The sequence below is a fragment of the Cardiocondyla obscurior genome, linkage group LG07, assembly GCF_019399895.1.
Source record: "Cardiocondyla obscurior isolate alpha-2009 linkage group LG07, Cobs3.1, whole genome shotgun sequence".
Taxonomy (NCBI): domain Eukaryota; kingdom Metazoa; phylum Arthropoda; class Insecta; order Hymenoptera; family Formicidae; genus Cardiocondyla; species Cardiocondyla obscurior.
Genome location: NC_091870.1, coordinates 5599183 through 5626061, shown reverse-complemented (window position 1 = coordinate 5626061; position 26879 = coordinate 5599183). Strand labels below are relative to the sequence as shown.

General features: G+C 34.1%; 1 protein-coding gene and 4 pseudogenes across 1 annotated transcript; 2 read left to right on the top strand and 3 right to left on the bottom strand.

The window, feature by feature from the left end:
• The first annotated feature begins 2379 nt into the window (after window positions 1–2379).
• Window positions 2380–4194, top strand: LOC139104398 (uncharacterized). Its single transcript, XM_070659856.1, has 4 exons — window positions 2380–2755; window positions 2887–3049; window positions 3118–3191; window positions 3284–4194. The coding sequence occupies exons 1-4, from the start codon at window positions 2395–2397 to the stop codon at window positions 4066–4068; spliced, it is 1383 nt and encodes a 460-aa protein (XP_070515957.1). The 5' UTR covers window positions 2380–2394; the 3' UTR covers window positions 4069–4194.
• LOC139104397 (uncharacterized) lies at window positions 4066–6236 on the bottom strand (annotated as a pseudogene).
• An 8752-nt stretch (window positions 6237–14988) lies between these two features.
• On the bottom strand, window positions 14989–21579 carry LOC139104349 (uncharacterized; annotated as a pseudogene).
• A 71-nt stretch (window positions 21580–21650) lies between these two features.
• LOC139104348 (uncharacterized) lies at window positions 21651–23576 on the top strand (annotated as a pseudogene).
• A 519-nt stretch (window positions 23577–24095) lies between these two features.
• LOC139104404 (uncharacterized) lies at window positions 24096–25497 on the bottom strand (annotated as a pseudogene).
• Between the last annotated feature and the right edge of the window lie 1382 nt (window positions 25498–26879).

The window sequence follows — 26879 nt, the reverse complement described above, 5'->3', positions numbered from 1 at the left end:
TTTTTCCCTTGTTCTTTCCAAATTTTCCAACCAATCTATCCCCCTTCCTTCCCCTCCCAGAATTTCCTCCACCATTTCCTCCCAACTAATCTCGTTTCCCCAATCTATACACTCCTCCCATATATGTTCCCACGTTTCTTCCTTCTCCAAACATATTCTACATTTTCTTTTCTCCTCTTCCTCCCAATATTTATTTCCTCTCATTTCCTCCCCTAATCTAAATTTTGCCATTCTTTGCCATTTTTCTTCTTTCCATCCCAATTTCAAATATCCTGGTATCCCTTCCTCTTTCACTTTTTATAATACTTATTAAATCTTGACTCTCTTATTTTTTTCCATCTTTCCTCTCTTTGCCATTCTTTATCCTTTTTCACCAAATATTCCCCCCTTATTTCCCCTCTTTCTCTTAAATCTTCCACCTCTTTTCCCGACCACCCAAAATTTTCAAAAAATTCCTCTCTTTCTTTTTCCCATTTTCCCTTGCTTCTTCCCTCCCTTGCTCTTTCCTTCATTTCTTCCCAGCACCATTTTGCTAAAACACCTCCTTTCCCTTCTTCTAACCTTTTTTCATATTTCCATGCTCTCATCCCTGCTCTACCTTTCAATTTATCCCTCTGTAGTTCTTCTCTCACCATATATCCTGGTACATATCTTCTTACTCCCAGTACCCATCTCAGGTATTTTTCCTGTAATATCTCCACCTCTTCTCTTTCCTTCCATCCCCATATTTCCACGCCGTAATTAATAACCGACCATACCAGTTTATCAAATAGCCATATTCTTTTACTCCAATCTTTTCCGAATTTTCTTTTACCTATACTCCACACCTGCCCCATTATTCTTGCCGCTCTTCTTACTCTGTCCTTTACATGCTCTTTCTGCTCTCCATTTCTCATAATTGTGTATCCCAAATACTTGAAACTTTTTACTTCCTCTATTTCTTCCCCTTTCCATACCCATTTAGTTTAATAAAATATTGTAAAAATACTTAATAAATTGCAATAAACTGTTGTAAATTAACAAGCAGAATACGGTTATTTAAAAAAACTTATAACGCAGAAAACAAGCGTAAAATGTCACGCAATTAATTTCCGCCAATAGGAACACAGCATTAGTACTTACATTCATGAAACGACTTGAATAATAAAATATTGTAAAAATACTTATTATATTGCAATATTTTGTTGTAAATTAACAAGCAGAATACGGTTATTTACAAAAACATATAAATAACGCAGAAAACACGCATAAAATGTCACGCGATTAATATCCGCCAATAGGAACTGTACGCGTTGAGGCGAGAAAGTACAATGTTTTTTCCGTGTGTGACGTCAAAAATTAAAATTTTGATTAAATAAAGTTCCTAGATCCTAGTAAAAACGATTCGACCAATAGCATGAAAGTGAGAATTCTCAACCTGGTCTTTTGGATAGACGGTCCCTTTCTGTAAGAGATAATCTATGGTAGATTTTTAGAATAATAACTAATATTGTTAATGATAAAACAGAACATGTAGCGACATTCTAAGATATTTACGCGTAATGTCAATTTAAAAGAACTTGATTGCATTCTAAGAATTAGTATATAATTTTTCCTTTTTTTATATATTAACAATTTATGAGCCGCTGCGCGACTCATCTTCTTATACTGCCGTATACTCTCGCGTTTCAATGATTTTAAAAACTGTTCTTTTAAGTTGATAAAATGCAAAGCGTTCCGCCAAATAATTATAAATTATTAGAATAAGTATTTTTCCTATAACAATGAACAAAGGGCCAGCCAAGAAGCCGCCAAAAGTCAAGAGCGCGAACAATAAACAGCCAGAGATATCGGATCCTTGAGTCACACACGCGGTCCTTAATTGTCTAATTTATGAGATAGACAAAATGGAGGCGCCGTGCTCTACCTGCTGACATATGATAAACATTACAGCTAACCCGATGTCTCTGACTGACTATTGAATGCTAAAGGAAAAGAGTTCTATTGTTAAAAACTCTGAGAACACGTGGAGTAAGCTAAATTTAATAATTTAATAATCCAACGTTATAAAAATCGATAATCGCTTACCGAACCTTATAATATTGAACTTATATCACTTTCGCTTACGCTGCCACCTTTTCTTAGAGTTTATCTAATTTAATTTCATAAAATACTTTTAGTATATCAAATAATCTCATCTAAGGATATTTTACTTAAATACTAAGTCACTTTTAAGAAAAAAAACAACCCATGTTACAAAATGCGAGCACCCAAGTACATGTATTTAGCGCCTTCCAAACGGCTAAAGGCTATCGCACATGAAATGCATAAAACATAGACATAACATAGCATAAGCACAAGAAAATTACGCTATCTACACGAATGTGCACAGCATAAGGTTCAGCCAATCAGAAGATGCCAGAGCAAATGGCCGATACTATACTAGAAGAAGAAAACCGGGCAGAGAGGTTTAGAATAAAAACCAAAGAGGATCTCCTTTGCGCAAAACGATACATTAGACACCTTGGTCAACGTGAGCAAAGAGATATGGATCAAGATCATAGGAAGTATTGTAATTATAACTTTATAAAAGAGAGAGAAGACGAAAAGGAAAACAGAATGCTGACAATAACGAATGCCAAAGAAGGAGATTCTCTATTAGTGGATCTTGTAAAAAGTTATCCACATATTTATGATAAACAAAATAAGGATTTTAAAGATATTCGCAAAAAAAATAATTCGTGGCAAGAAATAGGAAACATATTAGGCGCATCAGGTATGGAACACATTATTAGAATAAATTTTAGTCAACAGATTACCTTTTTATGACATTTTGCTACAGCAAATATTTATACATGTACACACATATATATACTATTTTAATATATTGATTGTTATATATTTTAGCTTCAGATTGTCAAGTGAGATGGGGAAGATTACGTGAGCGATATTCTCGTGAAAAGAAAATGCGAGAAAAAGAATCAAGAAGTGGAAGTGGGAGTACGACAAGACCTACATTTCCTCTATATGAACAAATGCATTTTTTATACAACTTTGTTAAAAGTAGAAGGTAAGTTTTGTTTCTAAATTTTAAACCTGTTATGTTTATTAAAATATTAATATAAATTATTTATTTAGGTCTATCACCAACATTTCGAATTTAAAACTGTCTAACAATAAGATATCACCTAATGAGCCAAAAGAAAAGTTTGGTAAGATCTTATTTTATTGACAATTATAATAATACTGTTAAACTTATTTTGAAAAATGTTTATTATTATTTTTAATGTAATTGTAATTACAGGATCTTCAAATATACCAAGAAATCAAAATCAGTCTGGTAATCAAAATGATTATAATGACTTGACGAAAGCATCGGTTACAATAGCATCTACAAGTTCATCAAAGCCTTACATTCCTAATGTCCCTTCTTATGATATGGCATTTAAAGATTCTCCTGCATTTTCTAAACCTGCAAATTTTTCAAGTACAGTTAAATCTGTAGAATTATTATTACACATATCCTTAGATATCCTTTATAAATTTATAATTATAATTGTTAACATTAACGCTCTTTTTCTTTTCTTTTCATTTTCTTCAGAATCTTATGAAAGCGATGATGATTTTCTTTCTTCAATGGATACTACCATAACAAATGATTATGATTTTTCCTCTTCATCACAAGACTTACAAACACCTCCAACATTTTATAAACCAAACGAAGCAACAGGTCTTGCACGTTCAGAAATGTCATCTGTCAGTGATATTACTTCAGAAACGGATAAAAAATCAATATCTCCAGCTCTATCTATTGACTCTTCTGCAATTGTGACTTCTAATGTACCAAAAAGATTTAAAAGAGAAACAAAACACACTTCCTCTGCAGATAAAGTGGAAGAATCTTTTCTAAAATTAACATCAGTAGTTTCATCTCATTTTGAAAATAAAACTCAAAATTCCATATCTTTTGATATGACAGACGAAGATGACATTTTTGGAAAAACTGTTGCTTGTCAACTAAGAAAAATATCAGAACCGCGTAAATCTGAAATAAAGGGTCAATTAATGAAAATATTATTTACCACATAAGATTCAAAACTTTCTGTATTTTATTATACTTCTGTATTCTTTATATTCTGTATTCTATGCCATACATATATTATTTTACTTATAATTTTTATTATAAAACATAATATATATAAAATAAAGTTTATATTATATATATATATACCGCATACATTTTATTGCATGTCCCTATTACATCCTCTCTGAATATATTCTCTTTGCCACGATACTTCACCTTGAGGTGATGATAAATATTGAGTTAAAGTGTCCCGTTGAATATAAGCCTCTCTTATTGCTCTATGAATATTTGTAGGTTGTAGATTATTAATATTATTTAATCCAATCCTCCACATACCCAGTATGATGTTACCTTCGTTATCCTCTGTATCTATATAATTAGATGGACAGTAAGTGTTTCCCCTTATTTCAAAATTGTTATTTTCAATCATAAGAAAATTATGTAAGTTTATTGCAGACATTATTATTGCATCTACATGTTCGGGATTCATTGAAATATTACGTTGAAAAATCCGCCATCTTGAAACAAGAATTCCAAATGTATTTTCAATAATACGTCTAGCTCTTGACAATCGATAATTAAAAATACTCTTTTTTATCTAAAAATAACCAGGATAGGGTCGCATTATTCGCTTCGATATGGGAAATGCTTCATCAGCAACAAAATAATAGGGCATTTCAATATTTGATTGAGGTAAATAACAATTTTGCATTGGTACATTAAGTTTGTTATTGTTTAAACATTTTCCAAATTCAGATTGTGCAAAAATTCCGCCATCGCTTGCGCTGCCGTATGAACCACAGTCTACAATAGTAAATTTATATTCGTGATCGCATGCCGCTAACAAAACAATACTAAAGCTTTTTTTATAATTAAAATATAAACTTCCTGAGTTTGGAGGACATTTAATATGGAAATGTTTGCCGTCGATTGCGCCGATACAATTAGGAAAATTCCAACGCTCCCAAAATTGAACTGCTATTATTTTCCAGTCTTCTTCTTTTGGTGGTTGTAAATACAATGGACTTAATACTTTTATTATCACTGAGCATGTTTCCTTAATAATTTTATATACAGTTGATTCACCTATTCGATATGCGAATGCAATAGAGGATGCCTGATCTCCTGTAGCAATAAATCTAAAAAAAAAAGAAAATTATTAAAATTCAAGGTAAAACAGCTTGTAAACGTAACAATTCATAGTTTTGTATAAAAGGCCTTCATGTGTATAAATACCTAAGTGTAATAATAAGGCGTTGTTCTGCAGATAATGCTCTCCAATGTCTTTTTTCTAAGTGGACTTGCAATAAATTTAATAATTTGTTAAATATGGTAAGATTCATTCGAGTGTATTTAAAAAACATTATTGCATCTTCTTTTAATTCTTGAAAAAGGTGTTGAAAATCACCAAATAAAGGTCGTCGCAAATATATAGGTCGTACCCATAATCGATTTTTCTTTTTTTGGTATTTCCGCAAAATTACATACATTCCAGATATTACTGCACAGTAAATCGATGCATCCATGTTCCACCCTTCTGATATAAACTCTTCTCTCTGCAAATTAATTAAAAAATAATAGTTTAAAGCTTGTACAAAATGTTTGTAAAAATAAGGTGGTGATACTTACTTCATTGAAATAATTGCACTTTAATGAACTCGCAATTGCAATACTATTGCTATATAGCTTTCTGCAGTAGCATACAAAATGTTGCATTTACTTCCTGACGCAATAGACCTGCTGATTTGTCATCTAAAGCAGCTTGAGCTGTATTGAGTCTGCCAAGTTGAGTAAATTGAGAAAATTAGCTGTATACCAATGAACTTAACCGTAAAAATAAGGTGGTAATACTTACTTCGTTGAGATAATTGCACTTTAATATACTTGCGATTGCAATATAAAACAAATTTTCTTTTTCCGTCTCGTATCTCGTCCTTGCTTGCTGACACGTGCACAACAGTTCTTTTCGATCAGAGGTTAATCGTCCTCTTGGTGGGATTTTTGCGCCTGCGTTTTGATTGGTTGAACATAAACCATAAACGTAAGAATTTCGTTCTTATGGATTTTTTCATGTCTTATGTATCCGTTTATGCTTATGTTACGTAATTCAAAATGGCGACTTAATGCTCGATGCTCATTGGTCTATACACCTTTATGCTATGTTTATGCAGCTTATGCATTTCATGTGCGATGGCCTTAATAGGCAACCATGCTTGTCCGCTGAGCTGCCGTTCCACAGACGCAGCGTTGCGGTAATTATAAGCGCACAAACAATTATTGTTAAAATTACTTGTAATTATGCGTCGTCCATTGTAAATGTACGTACATATGAGCACATATATCTTTTCCTTTTCGCAACATTAAATTTAAGAATATTAACGTGTTTACTCTCATATGTACCTGCATAATTTTAATAAATAATTATTTTAATACACCCGCTAGATTAATCTGTGACTCTGAATGTTTAAAACTTAAGACACGTGGGAATAAACGTTTACACGGCATCAGATCAGTCGCCAATTCTAGGAACGCATAGTTTCGCGATATCTAACAATAACATTCAGAGCTACAGGTTTCAATAGCACCGCTATCAGCGCAAGAGGGGGATTCGCGCATGGCTTTTCGACGGGATAGGACCTACTCAATCGTGCCGGTTATGCGTTATTAGAGTTTGATTATTATTGCGTTTTCTTTTCTTTTTTCTGAAGTGCTACTGTGGGTGATTGTTTTTCTAATTATTATTTCACATTTATTTATAATTATTTTTTTATTTGGTGCATGCCAAAGAATTTACAAGATCCGGAGGGGGGAGGGAGGTTCTCGGACGGGTCTGTTCCTGCCCAGGTTTCCCCTGCCCCTTCCCTCTCTTTACCCATCTCTGATCCTTCCTCTTCGCAATCTGATATTACGTTAAAGAGTTTCTCTGCTTTTTGCGACAAATACAAGGACATTATGGAAATTCAAGAATTTGAAAACCCCTCTAAGGCTACTTCTGCGAATTCCGTTGAGGTTACAAATTCCTCTCTTTTGAATGGTACGAAGGTCACAAAAACAGCCAGCTCAGACAGCAGTAAGAAAAGATCTTTTGTGCATTCTTACAACTCTTCAAATTCAAGTAAGTGCACGGACATTTCTGCTAAAAGAATTGCTCAGTCTAATTCTGATAATGTTCCCGTATTTCATGATTCCTCTGCTACAAAAAAGATTCCTTTTAAGTATTCTAATAAAGATTTTCCCCCTTACTCTCTAATGGTTGTATCTGCTACCAATGAAAACACGGTGGCTAACTCAAATAATTCTCTTATTAAAAATAAAAACTTACACCCTCTTTTAGTTTCTAGATCTATTACAAAGATCACGTCAGTGGACTTCGTTGAATGTAAAAAAGTGGGATTTGGTAAGGTTATGATTGAATGCAGAGACTTTAATTCTGCTAACAAAATCATAGATAATCCTGATCTTCTAAATCATGGTCTGAAAACATTCATCCCTTCTTTCAAACTTGTTCGTTCTGGCATTATTTGTGACATTCCACAAGAACTAACACCTCAAGAATTAATCGAAATGATCGAATCCAAATACGAAGTTATCGAAGTACACCGACTAAATAGAAGGACCAATACGAGTGAAGGTACCCGGTTTGTCCCTTCCAGAAGTATTTGCGTTAAATTCCTGGGGCAAACCCTTCCACAGCACATAGCTATTTGTAAGATTATACATGAAGTTCATCCTTATGTTCCCAAAACTAAGATTTGTTACTCGTGTTTCAGAGTGGGTCATGTCAGCAAGGCATGCAAAAGTAAACCAAGATGCCTTCATTGTGGTAATCTCAGTCATCCAGAAGGAGAGCATTGTACCTCCATTAATAATCCTCCCAACTGTATCAACTGCGGTAATAGTCATCTTGCGACGTCCAGAGATTGCCCAGTTATCATCAGGAATAAACAAATTCAATCATTGGCAGCAGTTGAGAATATTCCTATTTTTCTAGCCAGGGAAAAGGTAAATAAAATTATTAATAATCAAGGCATTTCTTCAGACCCTCGATCTGATGTTGCCAATTTTCCTTTTCTAAACAGTAACCCCTCATCTCAGTGTATTCCTTCTTTTTCTTCTTTCAACAGATTTTCTTCTCTCAACGCTTTGCCTTCCTCTTTAGACCCGGTTTCTTTTACTCAATCTCGACCTTCTTACGCTAATGCGATAATCAGCTCTAAAAATCCTAAAACTTCGAAATTTAGTAATTATTATAATAAAACCAAGCAATCCTCTTCATCGTCTACTAATTCTTTTAATACTAATCCTCGTGTTAATTCTGTTCGCACAGGTCTTAGCTCTCTTTCTTTTCAAAATAAAAACTTAATGAGTTCTTCTCTTCGTAACAATTGTTCTACTCCAAAAGTTAAAACCTTTACTGCGCCTAGTGATAATTTTTCTCGTTCTCCATTCTCCAAATCTTCTATTCCGGATTCTTCTCAGAACTCTGATTCTTATTCACCTTCCACCGTTTATAATCTCATCAATGCTACTCTACACAAACTATCTTTCAATTCTCAAATGGACGTAGTTCAACAACAAATTATTAAAGACTCTTTCGATTCTGTTCTTAAATATCTGCAAGATGTGAATAAAGGCCTCACTCTTAATGAGGCTCAATCTGTTGTCTCCTTCAATTAAATCTTTATCTCCTTCACATCAATTCAATAAAAACAAGAATGCCTCACAACTCTACTAATATTTCCAACTCGCTAAATCATTTGAGGATTTGCCAATGGAATTGTCGTGGTTTTTTCGGTAAACTGCCCGACATTCAACAATTATCCGCCAACTTTGACATAATTTGTTTACAAGAAACTCTAATCTCCTCTGTCAAAAACGTATTTCTCTCTGGCTTTAAATATATTTCCTCTTCCAACCTTTCTCAAGGTTCTAGGGGTCTTTGCATCTTTATCAGGTCTAATATTAATTTCTCTTCAATTGATCTTTCATCTTACCTCCATTCATCTCTCGAATTGTTAGGTATTAATATTATAGACAACTTCAACAACAGCATCTCTATAATTAATCTCTATAGACATCCAAATACTGTTACTCCGCAATATATTTTCGATAAAATTTTTTCTATTCAAAATACTTTTCATAATGTTATTTTTATAGGTGACTTCAACTCGCATCACCCACATTGGGCTGGATCTCGTAAATGTCAAACGGACGACGATATCGCTGCTGCCATCGAGCAAGCTGATCTTCATATATTAAATGCAACGAAACACATGCATCTTAATTACGCATTTCAATCTTCGTCGCTTATCGACCTAACATTAGCTTCCAAAAGTCTTTCTGCATTTTGCGATTGCTATGTTGACGAGGACAACTACGGTAGCGATCACCTACCTATCTTTATTAATATCTATAATTCCCACTCTCCGGCTCCTTGTTTCTGTTATAAATATCATCTCTCTGATTCGGAATTAGTATCTTTAAGTAAATCTCTCAGTGATCTCTCTGATTTATCTTCTAATAACTCTTCTAACGATCCGTTGAAAGATTTTGATGATTTTATAACTCTTTTAGAGGAACAAATTGCGCAGGTTAGTAGTAAACCCATCTTAAAAATGGGTTCCCGTATTTCTAAACAAAATCACATTCCTGCTCCCTGGTGGAATTGTAAATGTGACGAAGCTGTTTCACAGAGGAAATTAGCTCTGAAATCTTATAGAACTTTTCCTTTAATTGAAAATCTGATTAATTTTAAAAAATGTAACGCTAGATGTAGAAAGATATTAAAAAAACAAAAATCCCTTAGTTGGAGGAATGTCTGTGCGAGCTTTAATAATAAAACTCCTATTTCTAGGATGTGGCAAATCGTCAAATCTTTTAAGAAAAGACAATTATGTTCCGAATCTCTCTCTAACGCTTCACTTAATTTCAAGGCGGATTGTGATAAGGTTATTGAAAACTTTTGTCCTCCATATTGCGCCGTTTCTACTCCAGATATTACATCCTTTATGGAAGATGATGCATTGTTAAATAATTCTCAATCTTGGATGGATGATCCGCTGTCTATTGAGGAACTCACTTCAGCTATAGCCTCCTCTAAAAAGAATTCTGCCCCCGGATTTGACCGCATTAGCGGACACATCATTTCTGCTTTTCCCTCCAACATATTAAAACACCTTCTTAATCTTTTCAATAACTTTTTAAATGTCGGCCGTTTACCTGCAATATGGAAAGTTGCCCTGGTCATTTTTATTCCCAAACCCGGTGGTAAAGGTGCTAGACCTATTTCTCTTCTTTCTTGTCTATTAAAGATCCTGGAAAAATGTATTTATAACAGGCTTAGGTGGTTCGTGGAATCTCACCCTATCAATCCGGATTTTCAATTTGGTTTTAGAAATTTCAAATTATGTTGTGATAATATTATTATTCTAACTAATGAAATTCGTTCCGCATTCATCAAGGACCATGTTACGGTATGTGCATTCCTAGATATTAAAGGTGCTTTCGACAATGTAATTCCTGACATATTATTAAATGATTTAGAAGAAATTGGTATCCCCGCTAAAATCAGAAAATTCATAGCTAATATTCTAACTGACAGAGTGATCTATTTTGTAGTTAATGGTAACATTTCCTCTCCACATGCAACCCACAAAGGCACCCCTCAGGGCTCTATTTTGAGTCCTTTGCTATTTAATATATATTTGAGAAATATCGGTCGTTGTTTGGAAAGCGGTACCAAGATATTGCAGTATGCAGATGACATTGTCATTTATTCCACTCACTTTTCAGAACAAGCAGCTGCCAAATCTATTAACAATTCCCTCTCTAGAATCTCGTCATTTCTTGGAAACAAGGGTCTTACTTTGTCTCCTTCAAAGTCTCAACATATTGTTTTTTCTCGCAGAAGAATCTCCGCTCATTCTTTGCCTATTCCTCTCCATATTGACAATTCTATTATTCCGTATCAAAATCAGGCTAAATTTCTAGGTATAATTCTTGATGCTAAATTAACTGGCAAACTTCATATTCAATATCTTATTAACAAATGTAACAAAATAAACAATATTCTGTCTCTTCTGGCGGGCACTTACTGGGGTGCTCATCCTCAACTTCTTTTAAATATATATAGAGCCGTATTAAGAAGTTCCATAGATTTCGGTTGTCAGTCGTTTAATTTCGACAAAAATTCTAATTTATTTCTTTCATTACAGAGGACACAATTCAAAGCCATTCGCATCTCGTTGGGCTACAGACTCTCAACCCCCATCAATGTCATGCTCGATGAAGCAAAAGAGCCATTGTTACAGCATAGATTCGATTATATTACTTCAAGATATCTGTTTAAACAATTTTCATTGAGCGATAATCCTGTTATTAACAGTATTTTTAATATTAAAATGGATTTCTCTTCAACTAGTAATAAAATCAGAGCCCTTAAGGACATTCCGATTTTTAAAAAATTTATTTTACAGGAATCTTGGATCCCCCGCATTTTCTAGTCAGTTTTTCCTGCTTGCTTTAGTTTTGATTTTAAATCTTTGTTTGTACGTCCTAACGTTTTACATTTCAAAATCTCTAATCTCCCGAATACCGTTTCAGTAAATCAAGTTTTCTCTACTGCTGTATCTAATATTGTTAATAATGCTGTTACTTTTTACACTGATGGTTCTAGGGGATCTTCTTCTGCTTCTGCTTGCAATGTAGGTGTTGGCATTTTTTCACCTGAGCTGAATTTACAAATTAAACATAAACTCCCTTCAGAAACTTCTATTTTTTCCGCCGAAGCTTGGGCTATATATCAAGCCCTCATTGTTATTATTCAGTTCAACATTTCTAAGTCAGTCATATTTTCGGTTTCAAAAAGCGTTCTGGATGCATTAAACTCTAAACATATCATCCATAATAACTATCTTATCTCGCTTATTAGAGATAAAATCGCTTCCATTATGTACTCTGCTGATATCAGGCTTATGTGGATTCCTGCTCATATCGGTATTTCTGGTAATGAACAAGCCGATCGTTTGGCCAAAGAGGCTTCAGTTTCTGGGCTTAAACCTATTTTTCATCTTCCATTCCAAGACCTTTACACAGAATCAAGACGTTCTATTAAGTTAAAATTTGATCTCTATTTAAAAAACACGGCTAGACATAAAGGCACGAAATATTTTGAATTATATCATCACGATTCTAACAAACCATGGTTTTATAAAAAATTTCTTTCTAGACCTTTAATTGTTCTCATAAATCGCATAAGAGCAAATCACTATAATTTAAATTTTAGTTTGTTCAGAAAAAATATGGTGGAATCTGGTTCTTGCGAATGTGGTTTCCCCATACAAGACATTGATCACGTCATTTTTGTTTGTCAATTGTATTCTTCTAAGGCTGTTTATCTTCGTACCTACATCGCTAAATCATTTCCCTCAGATTATATTAATCAGACAGTTCAAGATATTATCTGTGACCCCCCGGCTAAGTTCTGCCGTCTTCTACTTGCATTCCTAAAATCGATTGGTTTTATTATTTGAATGACTAAATTCCCTTTTTTTTTTCTCGTTTCTGTCCATACATGTTGCTCTTTAATCCAATCAAAAATTTAGACCTTTTACTCCATATCTTTCCGTTTCTCCATTTTCCTCTACTCCATTTTTCTCTAGTGACAAAAGGTTAGCATTGGCCGTATTATCCCTAGCACTTGGGATAGGTGCCATTAATAATAATAATAAGAAGAAGAAGAAGAAGAAGAAGCGCTAGGAGGAACCGAACTCCCCCAAATTAATAAACAGTATATGTACAAAGAAATTCCATACTCTTTTCTCCGCCGCTGGCTGTGTCATACCAAAAATCTAAGACGCAAAAGACCCTTTTCCCTGTCGTCTAAGACAAAGGATGCTAGACCTATAGGATGCTAGACCTTATATATATACAGGGTGTCCCAGATCAGTGGACGATGCCGAAAATGATAGGTAGATTTAATCGAATTAAAACGAAAAGTCCTGTACCATTTTGAAAAATTCTCAATAGTTTTCAAGAAAAAAATTAATTTATGTACGCGTAAGAGCGACGAGGAAGCGTGGGCTGAGTGAGCGCGACAGACGACGGTGCCATTTCTAGTCATTCGCCTGTCGCGCTCACTCACGCGCAGCTTCCTTGTCACTCTTACGTCTATACATTTTATATATTTTAATTTTTTTCTCGAAAACTATTGAAAATTTTTAAAAATTGCATTTGACTTTTTATCTTAGATTTCAATTTTCTACCCATAGTTTTTGGGAGTGACACATTGTTTGGGACACCCTGTATAAGCGGGCCCGCGGCCCGAGCGAGCGTTCAGTCTTTTTCCAAAATTCATAAGACCCAAAAACTGTGCAAACCCTGGAAGCCACCCGAGGGCTGCAAAAACGCTTCCAGTTAATAATCGTAATCACGCTGCGTCCGCCTGGACCATCCGAGCCAGTCCACCGTTGTAAAGGCGCTGCGTTCATCTAACAATAAAACCAAAGTAAGTTGATTGTAATTTTGAAACAATTTGCCTTATTTCCAAACCTGACTTTTTTAGTATTAAGAAAAATTGATGTAACTAGTTACTGGTACATCTACAAATCCGGAAAGTTTAAAGAGGATAATCAAGCGTAAAATTAACATTGGCCGCTAAGTCGTTCTTCTCTTCCTCCTCTGTATTAAAACATACATATTCCTGAACAAATTATCAAATCATATCTTTCCATAATTGATTGCTCAAAAGTGCAGATTTGTTTTTCCGTTGTGAAATGTGCATTACGACCTAAGGGTTGTCTGCAATACTCGCCATCTTAAATAACAAATCTTAGCATTTTGCAAATCAAACCTTTCTTATTTCAACTATTAATTGCTCAATAGTGCAGGATCGATTTTCGCTGCGAAAAGTGCATCACGACCTGAGGGTTGTCTGCAATACTCGCCATCTTAAATACGAATCCTAGCATTTCGCAATTTAATTTCTTTCCTCTCACAATCGTCTGCATCTTACTGCATCACGATTCTCCTTTTCTTTAGAATTGTCTGCAAGCATGTGAGTAGGGAATAAACACGAGTTCTAATCCATGGGGCAATGAGCGGGGTGCGGGGACGGGGGAAGGATCTACAGCAAGAGGAGCACAGGAAGGGGGAATTTCACAGGCGTAGAGACGAACGAGTCACCCCCCTCTTTTTCTCTTATGTTTCTACGCCAGTGAAATTCCACCTCCCTGCGCTCCTCTTGCTGTAGATCCTTTCCCTCGTCCCCGCGCCCCGCTCATTGCCTCAAGAATTAAAACTCACGTGTCAGCGAAAATCTTACGCACCGCCCATTTTCACACACCGACCATTTTTTATTACGCACCGACCATCTTTACGCATCCGAGAATCCGCGCATTGTCACCGAAAATTAAATAAAACATTTTTTAAATATAAAATTTTGCTCACCAATTAGTTGGGCCGCTTTCGTTTGACTGACGGCAGGTCGTCGTCGATAAATGCAAAGCGAGTTGCATTTATCCATCTCGCGATACGTTTCGTTCACGACTGGCAGCTACGAGCTCGTCGCATAATCGCGATGCATAAAAAATGCTTATGCAAAAAGAATGCATTTTTTCAATGCATATTTGATGGTGAAACTACACTCAGGTGACGAGACCATAATACCGAGAAATTAAAATGCAAACGTAGCAAGATCAGGAGACGGTAGAAATTTTATTTTATTAAGAACAGCGGCGCATACATTCGGCAAAGATAATAAAATAAAAAAATTTTTTTTAATACTACTTTATTACATATTTTATATATTTACATTTAAACACTATTCACAGAAAAGATAAAATATCATTTTCTACTACATCTTTTAACGCTGTATTTATTAAGAAAAATACATAAGAATAAAATTTTTTAATAATCATTAATGTATTTTATACGCTAAAGACAAGAGCTAACAGTTCACAATCAATAAATTGATTTCTATCAAATAAACTGCTAGCACGTATTGCATCTACAACATTAGATTGGTTCTTCACAGCTGAAGCGATGTTTGCGAATTGTGCATACTTGGCATCAATTTGATTGAGAACTGCAGTCATTCTATCAAAAGTTAATGTGATGCAGTCATCGAGAGTAAGCATCTTGTGATACGTTGATTCAGTCATTAATATATGCACTTTGTTGGATTCCAATCGCAGAAGATTAAATTATTCATGGTATAGAGTCGAGCTGATACGACTTTCGTTTTCAATTGCAGAGCGAACGGTTGAGTGCTTGAGCGAGTGTGTGTAGAAAAAAGGTTTTTTGGGAGTAAAATAGTTTTCAGAGGTAAAGGGTGGTTTTGAGGAGATAGAGAGAAGGGTTTTTAAGAAGGGCACGTGAAGGGAAAGGGCAGAGGTGAGAAAAAAGGGAGAAATCTGGGAAAGTATAAGGCGGAGGTTTTTGGAAGTTAGGTTGGCAGTGACAGGGAAAAAACCGAGAGTAGACAAAGGAAAGAAGATAGGTGAGAGGGTGAAAGGGTAAGTAAAAGAAAATAAAGACAAAGAAAAGAGGGTCAGAATAACTTTGGAAAATGAGTAAACAGATGAAGGAAAATGTTGAGATGGGAAAAGAGGAAAAAGGAGAGGAAAAAATGAAGAAGAAAATGGGAAGGCCGGCAAAAGTGGAAATGTTGATGAAGGAAAGATCCAATAGCTTGCCAATAATGGAAGCATGGAAACAAGGAGAAAAAAGGAAGGAAAGGCAAGAGGAGAAAGGTGAAGTAGAAGGATTGGAAGGATTCAGAAAAAGCGTGAAAGTATATAGGTCGCCGGTGAAAACAACAGAAGAGGGTGGTGAAGAAGGAATAAGTAAGGAAGGTTTTGAAGAGGTAATAAAGGAGATGAGAAGTGGATTCGCTAGGATCCAAGCGCAGATGGAGGAGGTAAGGGAAATTAAGGTGCAGATCAGGAAGGAAATAGAAGATCTAAAGAAAATATGGAAAAAAGAGAAGATAGAATTAGAGAAAAGAATAGATGGGATGGAAAAGAAAATAAGGGAAAAAAAATACAAGGGAGGTAAAATGGAAATGTCAGCAGAAATACAGGGAAAGGTTTTAAGCTTGGAAGAAATAACGAGAATGTTAGAAATGGGAAAAGAAAGAGAAAAGAAAAAATGGAGGAAAAATAATTTAATAATAAGAGAAATAAAGATAAAAAGTGAAGATAAAAAGGCGTTGAAAGAACAAGTGGGAGAAATATTTGGAACAATAGGTGTGAAAGCAAAGATAGAAGATGTAAATGAGATAGGAGGAGTGAATAAAGGAGGTTTTAGTATGGTATGGGTAAAAATGGAAAACTTTAAAGAAAAATTGGAAATACTAAGATGCAAGGGAAAACTAAAGGACAGGACGGAATGGATAGGAGACGATCTGACAGAGTATGAAAGGAAAGTGGAATGGCTTATTAAGAGAGAAGCGGATAGACTGAAAAGAGAAGGAAAACAGGTGAAAATAGGATACAAAAAGATATGGGTAAACAAGGAAATGTGGTTATGGGACGATTTGAAGGAGGAATTGAGAAAATGGGATGGAGCGAAAGAGTTTGAAAAAGAAGAAAATAAAAGGAAGAGGGTGATAGTGGATAGAATGAATGCAAGTTTTTAAAAAGGGGCGGAAGAAGAGAAGGATACGAGTTGAAAAAAGAGAGGATAAAAGATGAGGAAGGAGGAAAAGAAAAAGATAAGGAAAAAAATGGAAAAATGAAAGATAAAGGGAAAAAAGAAAAAGAAGAGGAGAAAAAGGAGAGTGGAAGGAAAAAGGCGGAGACAAAAGATAGAAACGTGAGAATAGTTTTTTGGAACGTGGCAGGAATAGAAAACAAGGATGAAGATTTCTGGAAGAACATGGAGAAGTGGGACGTGATTTATATGTGTGAAACTTGGTTGGAAGAAAAAAAATGGAAGGGGTTACGAAGCAGACTGCCAAAGAGCTACAAATGGTTAAATAAGGGGGCAGAAAAGAAAAATAAGAAAGGGAGAGCAATGGGGGGAATGGTGATGGGATGGAAGGAGAAATTGGAAAGAGAAGGAGAATTAGAATTCGAAGATAAGAGAGGAATGATAGGAATAAAGATAAAATGTGGAAGAGTATGGTGGAAAATAGCAGGGGTATATGTAAATGAGTATTTAGAAGACATCATAGAGAATATGAAAAATTGGATAGATAAAAAAGAGGAAGAAACGAGATATTTGATAGGGGGGGATTTTAATGTGAGAACGGGAGAGGAGGGCGGACTATGGGATGATGAAAAAGGAGAAGAAGATAAGAAAGAAAGGAAAAGGAAAACAAAGGATAAAAGAATTACAGAGAAAGGAAAAAAATTCTGTAAAGTTCTGGGAGAAACGGGATGAGAAATAGTCAATGGATGTACAGGAGGAGATGAAGAGAGTGAGTGGACATATGTAGGGGGGAGAGAAAAAACAGTGATAGACTATGTGATTAGTAACGTGGAATCAAAAGGAGAAATAGTAGAAATAAAGGTGGGGGAGGAAGTGGACTCAGACCACTTACCCTTAATAGTGACGATAAAAAGGAAGGGAGGAAAAAGGAGAAGTTGTAAATATGGTAAAAAAAAGTGCACGAGACTAGATTGGAGTGAGAAGAGAAGAATTTTCAGGGAAAAATATAAAGAAAGAAAAGAAAGAGAAAAAAAGGAGGAAAATTGGAAAAGTTTTAGTAAAGAACTGGAAAAAACAAAGAAATTAGTAAAAAAAGAAATGAAAAAAGAGGTGGGGGAAAAACAAAAAGAAAGATGGTGGGATGAGGATTGTAGAAAGAAAAAAGGCGAAGTAAAGGAGGAAATGCGAAAATGGAGAAAGGGGGAGGGGAGCGAGGAGAATTATAAAAAGATGAAAAGAGAATATAAGAGGCTGTGTGAGGAGAAAAAATTGCAAGAAAAGGTGAGATGGGAGAAAGAAATAGATAAGATTAGAACAGAGGGAGAAGTGTGGAAAGTTGTAAACAAGGGAAAAAAGAAAAAGAAGGAAGTAGAAGAAAAAAAAAAGATTGAAGAATGGGACGTATATTTTAAAGAAATGTTAGGCGGAGTGGAATGGAGAGTAAGAGAAGAAATAGGAGAGAGAGTAGAAGATAATGAGGAAGATATAGAGAAAAATTTGAAAATGTAATAAGAAGGTTGAAACAAGGAAAAGCAGCAGGAAGCGATAGTTTAGAAAATGAGATCTGGAAATGGGGAGGGGGGGAAGTAAAAGAGAAATTATGGGAGATGTGCAAAAGGGTATGGAGGGGGGAGGGGATGCCGGAGGAATGGAGAGAAGGTGTGGTGGTTCGGGTGTTAAAAAAAGGAAAAGGTGAAAAAGTAGAAGAGTATAGAAGGATAACATTGACACAGACTGCGTACAAAGTGTATGCATCTGTATTAGCAGAAAGATTAAGAAAGGATGTAAAAGAAAAAGGAATATTACCACAAAGTCAGGCCGGTTTTAGAAAAGACATGGGGACAGTGGACCAGACATATGTGTTAAATTACCTGTTAAACAAGAAGATAGAAGAAAAGGAAGGAAAAATGGTAATAGCTTTTATAGATACGAGAGCGGCTTTTGACTCGGTGGATAGGAGAAAACTGGTGGAAGCAATGAAGAAAAGAGGGATAGGAAAGGGATTGATAAGAAGATGTGAAGAAATATTAAAGGAAACGGTGAATAAAGTTAAGGTGAAGGATAAAGAAGGGAAAAGTTTTTGGACGACAAAGGGAGTAAGACAGGGTTGTCGGTTTTGGCCGTTTTAGCTGTTTAGCCCCAGCTTGTTCACACTCTTGTTGGCGGACATAGACGAAGAATTAGAAAAAGGAGGATGGGGGGTATAAGAATAAAAGACAAGAGAGTTTACTCGCTGGCATACGCGGATGACATTGCACTACTGGCAGAAAATGAGGCAGAGATGAAAGGAATGATTAAAAATATGGAAGAATATGTAAAGGAAAAGGGACTAGAAGTGAATGTAAAGAAAACAAAGATAATGAGGTGTAGAAAGGGGGGAGGGAGATGGAAGAAAGTCAAATGGGTTTGGAAAGGGGAAGAAATAGAGGAAGTAAAAAGTTTCAAGTATTTGGGATACATAATTATGAGAAATGGAGAGCAGAAGGAGCATGTGAAAGACAGAGTAAAAAAAGCGGCAAGAATTATGGGGTAGGTCTGGAGTATAGGTAAAAGAAAATTCGGAAAAGATTGGGGTAAAAGAATATGACTGTTTGTACGTCAAGTTTTTTTGTACTAAGAGCTTGAGTTTCAACTCGTTTGCGAATTGCGCTGGACCAGGATGGTTTAAAATATACTAATTTGTCGAGTTAAAAGATGCTCTTTTATTATACCTCTCAAAACGAGAGATTCGTACACCGATGGATGTGAGTCGAATTAACAAAGAAAAGACCGCGATGACACTTTTAGTACAATGATACTTATCGTTCTGCTCGCGTCGCTTTTTCGGGCTCCTTTTATACTGTTTTTAAAAAACGGTCGGTCGTTCACCCGTTTAACCGTTCGCGATGTTTTTATCTCGCTTTGCTCGTCACAACATTATATTTACAATAACGCGTCTAGAAATTGCTTTTACCGGTGACACGCGAAAACAAAGAAAAAGAACGCTTGTTATAATTCGACTAAATTTCTAATAATTCTAACAATGACTATTTGATAAACTGGTATGGTCGGTTATTAATTATGGCGTGGAAATATGGGGTTGGAAAGAAAGAGAAGAGGTAGAGATATTACAGGAAAAATACTTGAGATGGGTACTGGGAGTAAGAAAATATGTACCAGGATATATGGTGAGAGAAGAGCTACAGAGGGATAAACTGAAAGGAAGAACAGGATTGAGAGCTTCGAAATATGAAAAACGATTAGAAGAAGGGAAAGGAGAAGTTTTAGCTAAAGGGTGCTGGGAAGAAATGAGGGGAAGAGCAAGGGAGGGAAGAAGCAAAGGAAAATGGGAAAAAGAAAAAGAGGCATTTTTTGAAAAATTTGGGTGGTCTGGAAAAGATGTAAAAGATCTAAGAGAAAGAGGGGAAATAAAGGGGGAATATTTGGTGGAAAAAGATAAAGAATGGCAAAGAGAGGAAAGATGGGAGAAGATAAGAGGATCAAGGTTCAATAAATATTATAAAAAGGTGAAAGAGGAAGGGATACCAGGGTATTTGAAGATGGGATGGAAAGAAGAAAAATGGCAAAGGATCGCAAAGTTTAGATTAGGTGAGGAAATGAGGGGAAATAAATATTGGGAGGGGGAAGAAAAAAGAAAATGTAGAATATGTTTGGAAAAGGACGAGACATGGGAACATATATGGCAAGAATGTATAGACTGGGGAAATGAGAAAAACTGGGAGGAGATGGTAGAGGAAATTTTGGGAAGGGAAAGAAGGGGGGCGGAATGGTTAGAAGTACTGGAACGGACAAGGGAAAAATTAGGAGTGAATGGAAGTATGAAAGAGGTTGAAAAAAAAGAAAAGTAAAATAAAAAGCGTCGGAAGCGGGGGTCCAAGGTAGGATTTAAGGTAAATAAGGCGGATTAAGTTAAGGTATGAATGAAAGTGTGATCTCTCTCTCTTGGCGCATAAGTAATAAGGTAGAGGTATAAAAAGGCGTAGGATAAAACTTTTATTTTCAGGAATTGATATAAGAAGACAGAAGATTGTAAAAGTAGAAATAAGTTAAAGATAAGGTATGATGTAAAACGAAGGAGTAGAAAGGTTCAAAGGTGGCGAGCAGAAAAATGTAAAAGTAAAGGAGGAAATGTTAAAGAGAAGGAAAAGAAAATAAAAAGGAAAGAAAAAGCGGCGAAAGTGTTATGTAATGTCATGTTTCTATATGTTTTTATATGTTAAGTATTAAGTTTGTAAATATTGTTTATGAAAAAGAATGTAAAGAAAAGCTATGGGATACGAAAGTCCCGGTGTACCTCTAAGGAGACAAATAAACACCTTATACAAAGAGTCGAGCTGATACTGAACCGAGGTGTACAAAATCTTCTAGATTTCTGAATTTATTATGAAGAAGATTCAGAATGTTTTCCTGGTATTCACAAAGAGATTTCTAAGCTTCGAGAGATAATACAATTTTATGTCCTCGGGTGTCCCCGATAGCGATCTGAACATAACTTTGCGGGCCAACGTTCACACCAATTTCGAGATATTTATAACTGGTGGCTGTAAGCGCATAACGTTTGCTTAACAAGCGTGTAGTGCGCTGTTTGGTTGAGGTGCTGTAAAAGTTTTTATATAAAAAATTGAAAAAATTTTGTGCAAAATTAATACTCACACATTATTTGAATATAATGCCGATGATGATGTGCTAGCTACAGCTGGAACGTAGAAGTCCATTTTGTATGCAGTGTCTTCAGCGTGAAGGAATACGACTAAGGGTGCAATTTCACTATGACGCTGGTCGCTAGCGTCTGATTGATCACGTGATCTGATTTGCGACGCTGGCGTCAAGAAAAGAAGCTCGATTTATTCAGCTTCCAGCGGCATATAGCGTCCAAAAAAAAAAAAAAGTTAGGTTGTGTTATTTATGTACGTCCTTCCTTTTTTACCGCTGAAATATGTATAACGAAGTAAGTAATTGTTATTAATTACTCTGCAATATTACAGGCAATACCCTGCAATGAGTAAGATATTTTGATGAATTCTTATTTTTTCTTGATTACATAAAATAAATATATTTTTGTAATGTTTAATAGGAACTGAATCTGGTCCAAACATGTGGATTGTGTGAAATGACTATTCCTGAAAAAGATGTTGTAAGTCACTTTTGTTTGAAAGGGTATAATAAATATTATACGGATAGTGCAACATTATACTTTTATCCAATGACAAGTATGTATACGTATAATATAATTTTGATAATTAAATATTCATTGATGTACATATACAGCAAGCATTATTTTTATGTAAAGCAATTGCTTTACATAAAAATAATGCTTGCTGTATATGTATTTTATACAGGGTGTCCGAAATATTATTAGCAATATTAAAACTGTGGGTAAAGAATCAGATTTGGAGACGAAAAGTCCTTTACGAATTTGTAAAATTCGTAACCATTATTGAAAAAAAAATTAATTTGTCTAGCGCAAGAGCGACAAGGAAGCCACGTGTGAGTGAGCGCGACAGGCGACGGCGCCATTCCTAACCATTCGCCTGTCTCGCTCACTCACGCGCAGCTTCCTTGTCGCTCTTGCGCTAGACAAATTAATTTTTTTTTCAATAATGGTTACGATATTTACAAATTCGTAAAGGACTTTTTGTCTCCAAATCTAACTTTCTACCCACAGTTTTAATATTGCTAATAATATTTCGGACACCCTGTATATAATAATTATATATAATAGAACTAAAAATGCTAAATATTAATATATTATTGTAGATGATGAAAGTATAATAAAAAAATCCTTAATTCAATGTAAAGACTCTTATACTACAATTTTAAACAAAAAAAATTTAACAGGTAAAAATGCAAATATATTTATTTAAAAAAGTATGATATAATATGAAATTACTTTTTACAGACAATCTATGTTTAAAAAATAGCTTCTCGTCATCAACTATTGTAGAAAAAAAGAAAAGAAGAAGTTTATCCTTCGATAAAGAGGAAATGTTGATATTGGAAGTGCAAAAACGAGAGCCGTTATGGAACTTTCAATTAGATGTCAAATATAGAAATTCAAAAGTAGTCAAACAACTGTGGCAAGAAGTTTCAGAGGCATTAAATGGTAAGCTTAAAAATTATTTTGTAATAAAATTCTTGTATTTTTTTTAGCTACAATATTTGGATTATTACTTTCATTACTACATATTTTATCATCATTTTTTAGGTTCAATTAGTCCCGAAGCAGCAAAAACGAAATTTAAATCTTTGCACGACATTTTTAGAAAAAATTTTCAATCAGAGAATAAAGCAAGCGGATCCGAAAGAACACGTACCACTCGATGGCACCATTATCAAAACATGGAATTTATGCGTGACTCGTGTTTAATAAAAAAGTAAGTTTTGTTTTTATAAAAGTTGTGTACATTCTTCATAAATTGTTATAAACATGTTTAAATATTTATTAAAATATTTCAGCACAGTATCTAATTTATCTTCAAATAATTCATTTGAAATATCGGAAAATTTGGAAGAAGTAAAGGCAATTCAACTAAGTATAAAACATTTTAATAAAATTTGTAACAATTCTTTCTCTTTCTTTATATATATATAATAATCAATTATTTATTATTTTTTAGGAAAAAAAATGGATAACGGAAAAGAAAAAAATGCGATAGAAAGAATTGCCGATGCTTTTTGCGACATAAAAAATAATAATAATGATATCGTTTTGCCACCACCGCCTCAGCCCGATGACGTGGAATCTTTTTTAAATCTACTTGGATCTAGAATTCGTAAATTAACTGAAAAAGAAAAGCAAGAAGCATTTCAACAACATTTACAATTATCATACGAAATGTTGAGAAATAATAGACATAATTAGTAATAACATTTGTTTGAAAAGAGTATTATAAGAGCGTTATTCTAACAATTTGATTTAATATAAAAGTTTTCGTTCAGATTTTTTATTAGTAATAACATTTGTTTGAAAAGAGTATTATAAGAGCGTTATTCTAACAATTTGATTTAATATAAAAGTTTTTGTTCAGATTTTTTATTAGTAATAACATTTGTTTGAAAAGAGTATTATAAGAGCGTTATTCTAACAATTTGATTTAATATAAAAGTTTTCGTTCAGATTTTTTATTAGTAATAACATTTGTATTTTTTGTTTTGTTTTTTTTTATATTTTATTGATTGATGATATAAAATATATATTCATAAAGAGAAATAAACACCAATAATAATGAACACTAACACTACACTAACACTAACACTAACACTAACACTAACACTAACACTATTACTATTATTACAATAATAATTATATTACTTTAATAATTTCTTAACAGTTTTCATATTGCCATGGAATTGCTCCTTCACTATTAAAATAATGACAGAATTAATCTCTTATTATTATGGCTTTACATGAACCCAAGTTAGAACCACATTGAGTTATATCTTGTAAAGCACTGTTATCAGTTACATCTAATTTCCAACTACCAGGTATAAGATTACCTTGTGAATCTTCTCTATCAATTAGACTGGATGGTATATATTCATTATATCCAATATCTTTAATTCGAAGCCAATTATGTATACAAATAATAGCTTGAATTATTTTCATACAAGTTTCAACTTTGGTGTCAATTGGACGTCTTAATATTCTCTATTGGCTACATAAAATTCCAAAAGAACTTTCAATCATTCTTCTTGCTCTACTCAACCGATAGTTATAAATTTTTCGCTCTTTATTTAAACCTACTCTTCCAGGATATGGTCGAAGTAGATATTCTGTTAATGGGAAAGCTTCATCACCAATAAGCACATATGGTAAACATATTCCATTAGGTGATATAGGTTGTGGTTCTGGCAAATTCATTCTCTTATTGTCAAATTTTTGCCCTATTAGAAAAGATCGAAAAATACCACCATCGCTTTGTCTACCATATGCTCCAATATCAACAAAAGTAAATATATAATTTGCATCACATACTGCAAGAAGTACGATACTGTGAGAATTCTTATAATTATAATATGAAGAACCAGCATTATTAGGACACTGAAAAAAGTTGTTAATAAATGTAAATAATTAATATGTTATAAATTAAAAAAATACATTAAAAATAAAGTATTTACTGATCTTACTTGTATTACCACATGCTTCCCATCAATAGCACCTATGCAATGATTAAAGTTCCATTTAGTTTCAAACTCGTCTGCTATACGCAACCAGTTTTCTTTACTTAATGTTGATGGAAGCACTTCTTTTTGAATAAGTGACCAAATAACATCACATGTATTATGAATAATATTACACACTGTGGTTACGCCAATTAAATATTGATATGAAATAGACCTTATCGAATCACCAGCAGCTAAATACCTATAATATTACCATAATATTTGGATTATTACTTTCATTACTACATATTTTATCATCATTTTTTAGGTTTAATTAGTCTCGAAGCAGCAAAAACGAAATTTAAATCTTTGAATTTAAATTTCGCCCCGGCCGGATCCCGTACACGCGTCGATCCGCCGCTGTTCGGCGGATCGCCAGGCCGACGTCCGGCCCGCTCGAGTAAATCAGGGGGCGGTTTCATACATATAAAATACAAGAACTAATAATAATAATGCAATTAAGTAATATCATAAAAAATAATTACAAACCTTAACGTTAAACATAATCTTTCAGCAGCTGATATTGGCTCACGAAAAGGAGTAATTTGCTTTCTTAAATGAGGCTCTACTATTTGTAATAATTCTTCAAATTGTGTAGTAGACATTCTAAAATAATTTTTAAATATGCTGTCTTTCAAAATAATGTTTGGAAGTATTGCATGATAAAAACTATGCAGTTTTCTGGTTTTGAATATTGGTGCAACCCAATAACGTTTCTTTGTATATTGTTTTTTATATTTTTCTTGTTGATATAAAATTGTTAAATACATTATTAAATGCTTTTTCATTTTTTCTCTTTTTTTAATATTTATTATTTTTAAACAATCCATTTGCCATTTGTAATATTTCTTATAAAAAGACATTTTTTTCGAGGGTATAGGATAAAATAACAAATGCTAAAACTGTTTTCATATCAGCATCAATACACGCTAGCGTCCAGCTGTTTTCATTGATATTTGACGCTGGAATCTAGCGTCGCAGCGTCAAGTGAAAATGTACCCTAATGCTGTAATTTAATTTTGGCTTCGAATTTATACACAAGCCTTCACTATAATTGCTATCATTATTAATATAAAATGCATTAATCAGCAAGATTGATTTTTATCGACAATGTTCTTTCTATGTATTATATGCAACACATATGGGGTATATATAGCATGGAAATATTGTATACGTTGGAAGTCTGCAATTGGTGCATGATCTTCCACATAATGCACCGAAAATATCTATTTCATGTTTGACAATAGATTGCATTGTTTCACCATCATTTAAATTAATCATGCATGATGCACATAACACAGTATTTCCAATTAACGAGCAATAATAAAAAGTTATCATACAATGTCTGGTTTGCCCATTAAGTGCACGAATTCGCGGTGAATTTAATGTCACACATATGCGATCTTCGAGGTCCTCACTTTGATCACTCACATAGTCACTGTCATCAGGCAATGTGGAATTATCATCATCGTCGTCAGATAAATCTAAGTTCATTAATACATTTTGGCCTCCGTCTTGTTCTTCTTCATCAGATAAGTCTATAATTACGTTTAAATCAACCATTTTTTTCATATAAAAAATATTTTTTAATTGTGGCTTACGTTTAAATGAACAATTAATATACATATATGCGTGAAAAAAACTCGGTGGTTTTTATATTAGCTATACATCGCCGGTGGGTGGGATTATAATTTTGTGAGAATAGCGGCAGCGAATAAGCGCTAAAAGTCGCATGCGTAAAAGCCAATAAGATTATTTTACTGTAGTGAGATCAATGGATATGTATAAAATATGCAAATTATGCATTTATAAGTTCAAAGCACTGTACGAGAAGAATGATGGTAATGCATCAGGTGACAAATGTTTGCTAATCCATTGTAAGCGTTAAAACGTTGCATATGCAATTTGCAAAAGCTAATAAGTTCGATGCACTGTGAGAGAAAAATAAAAGTAATGTATTCGATGAATAAAATGGAAACTGGATCTATCATATAATACCACA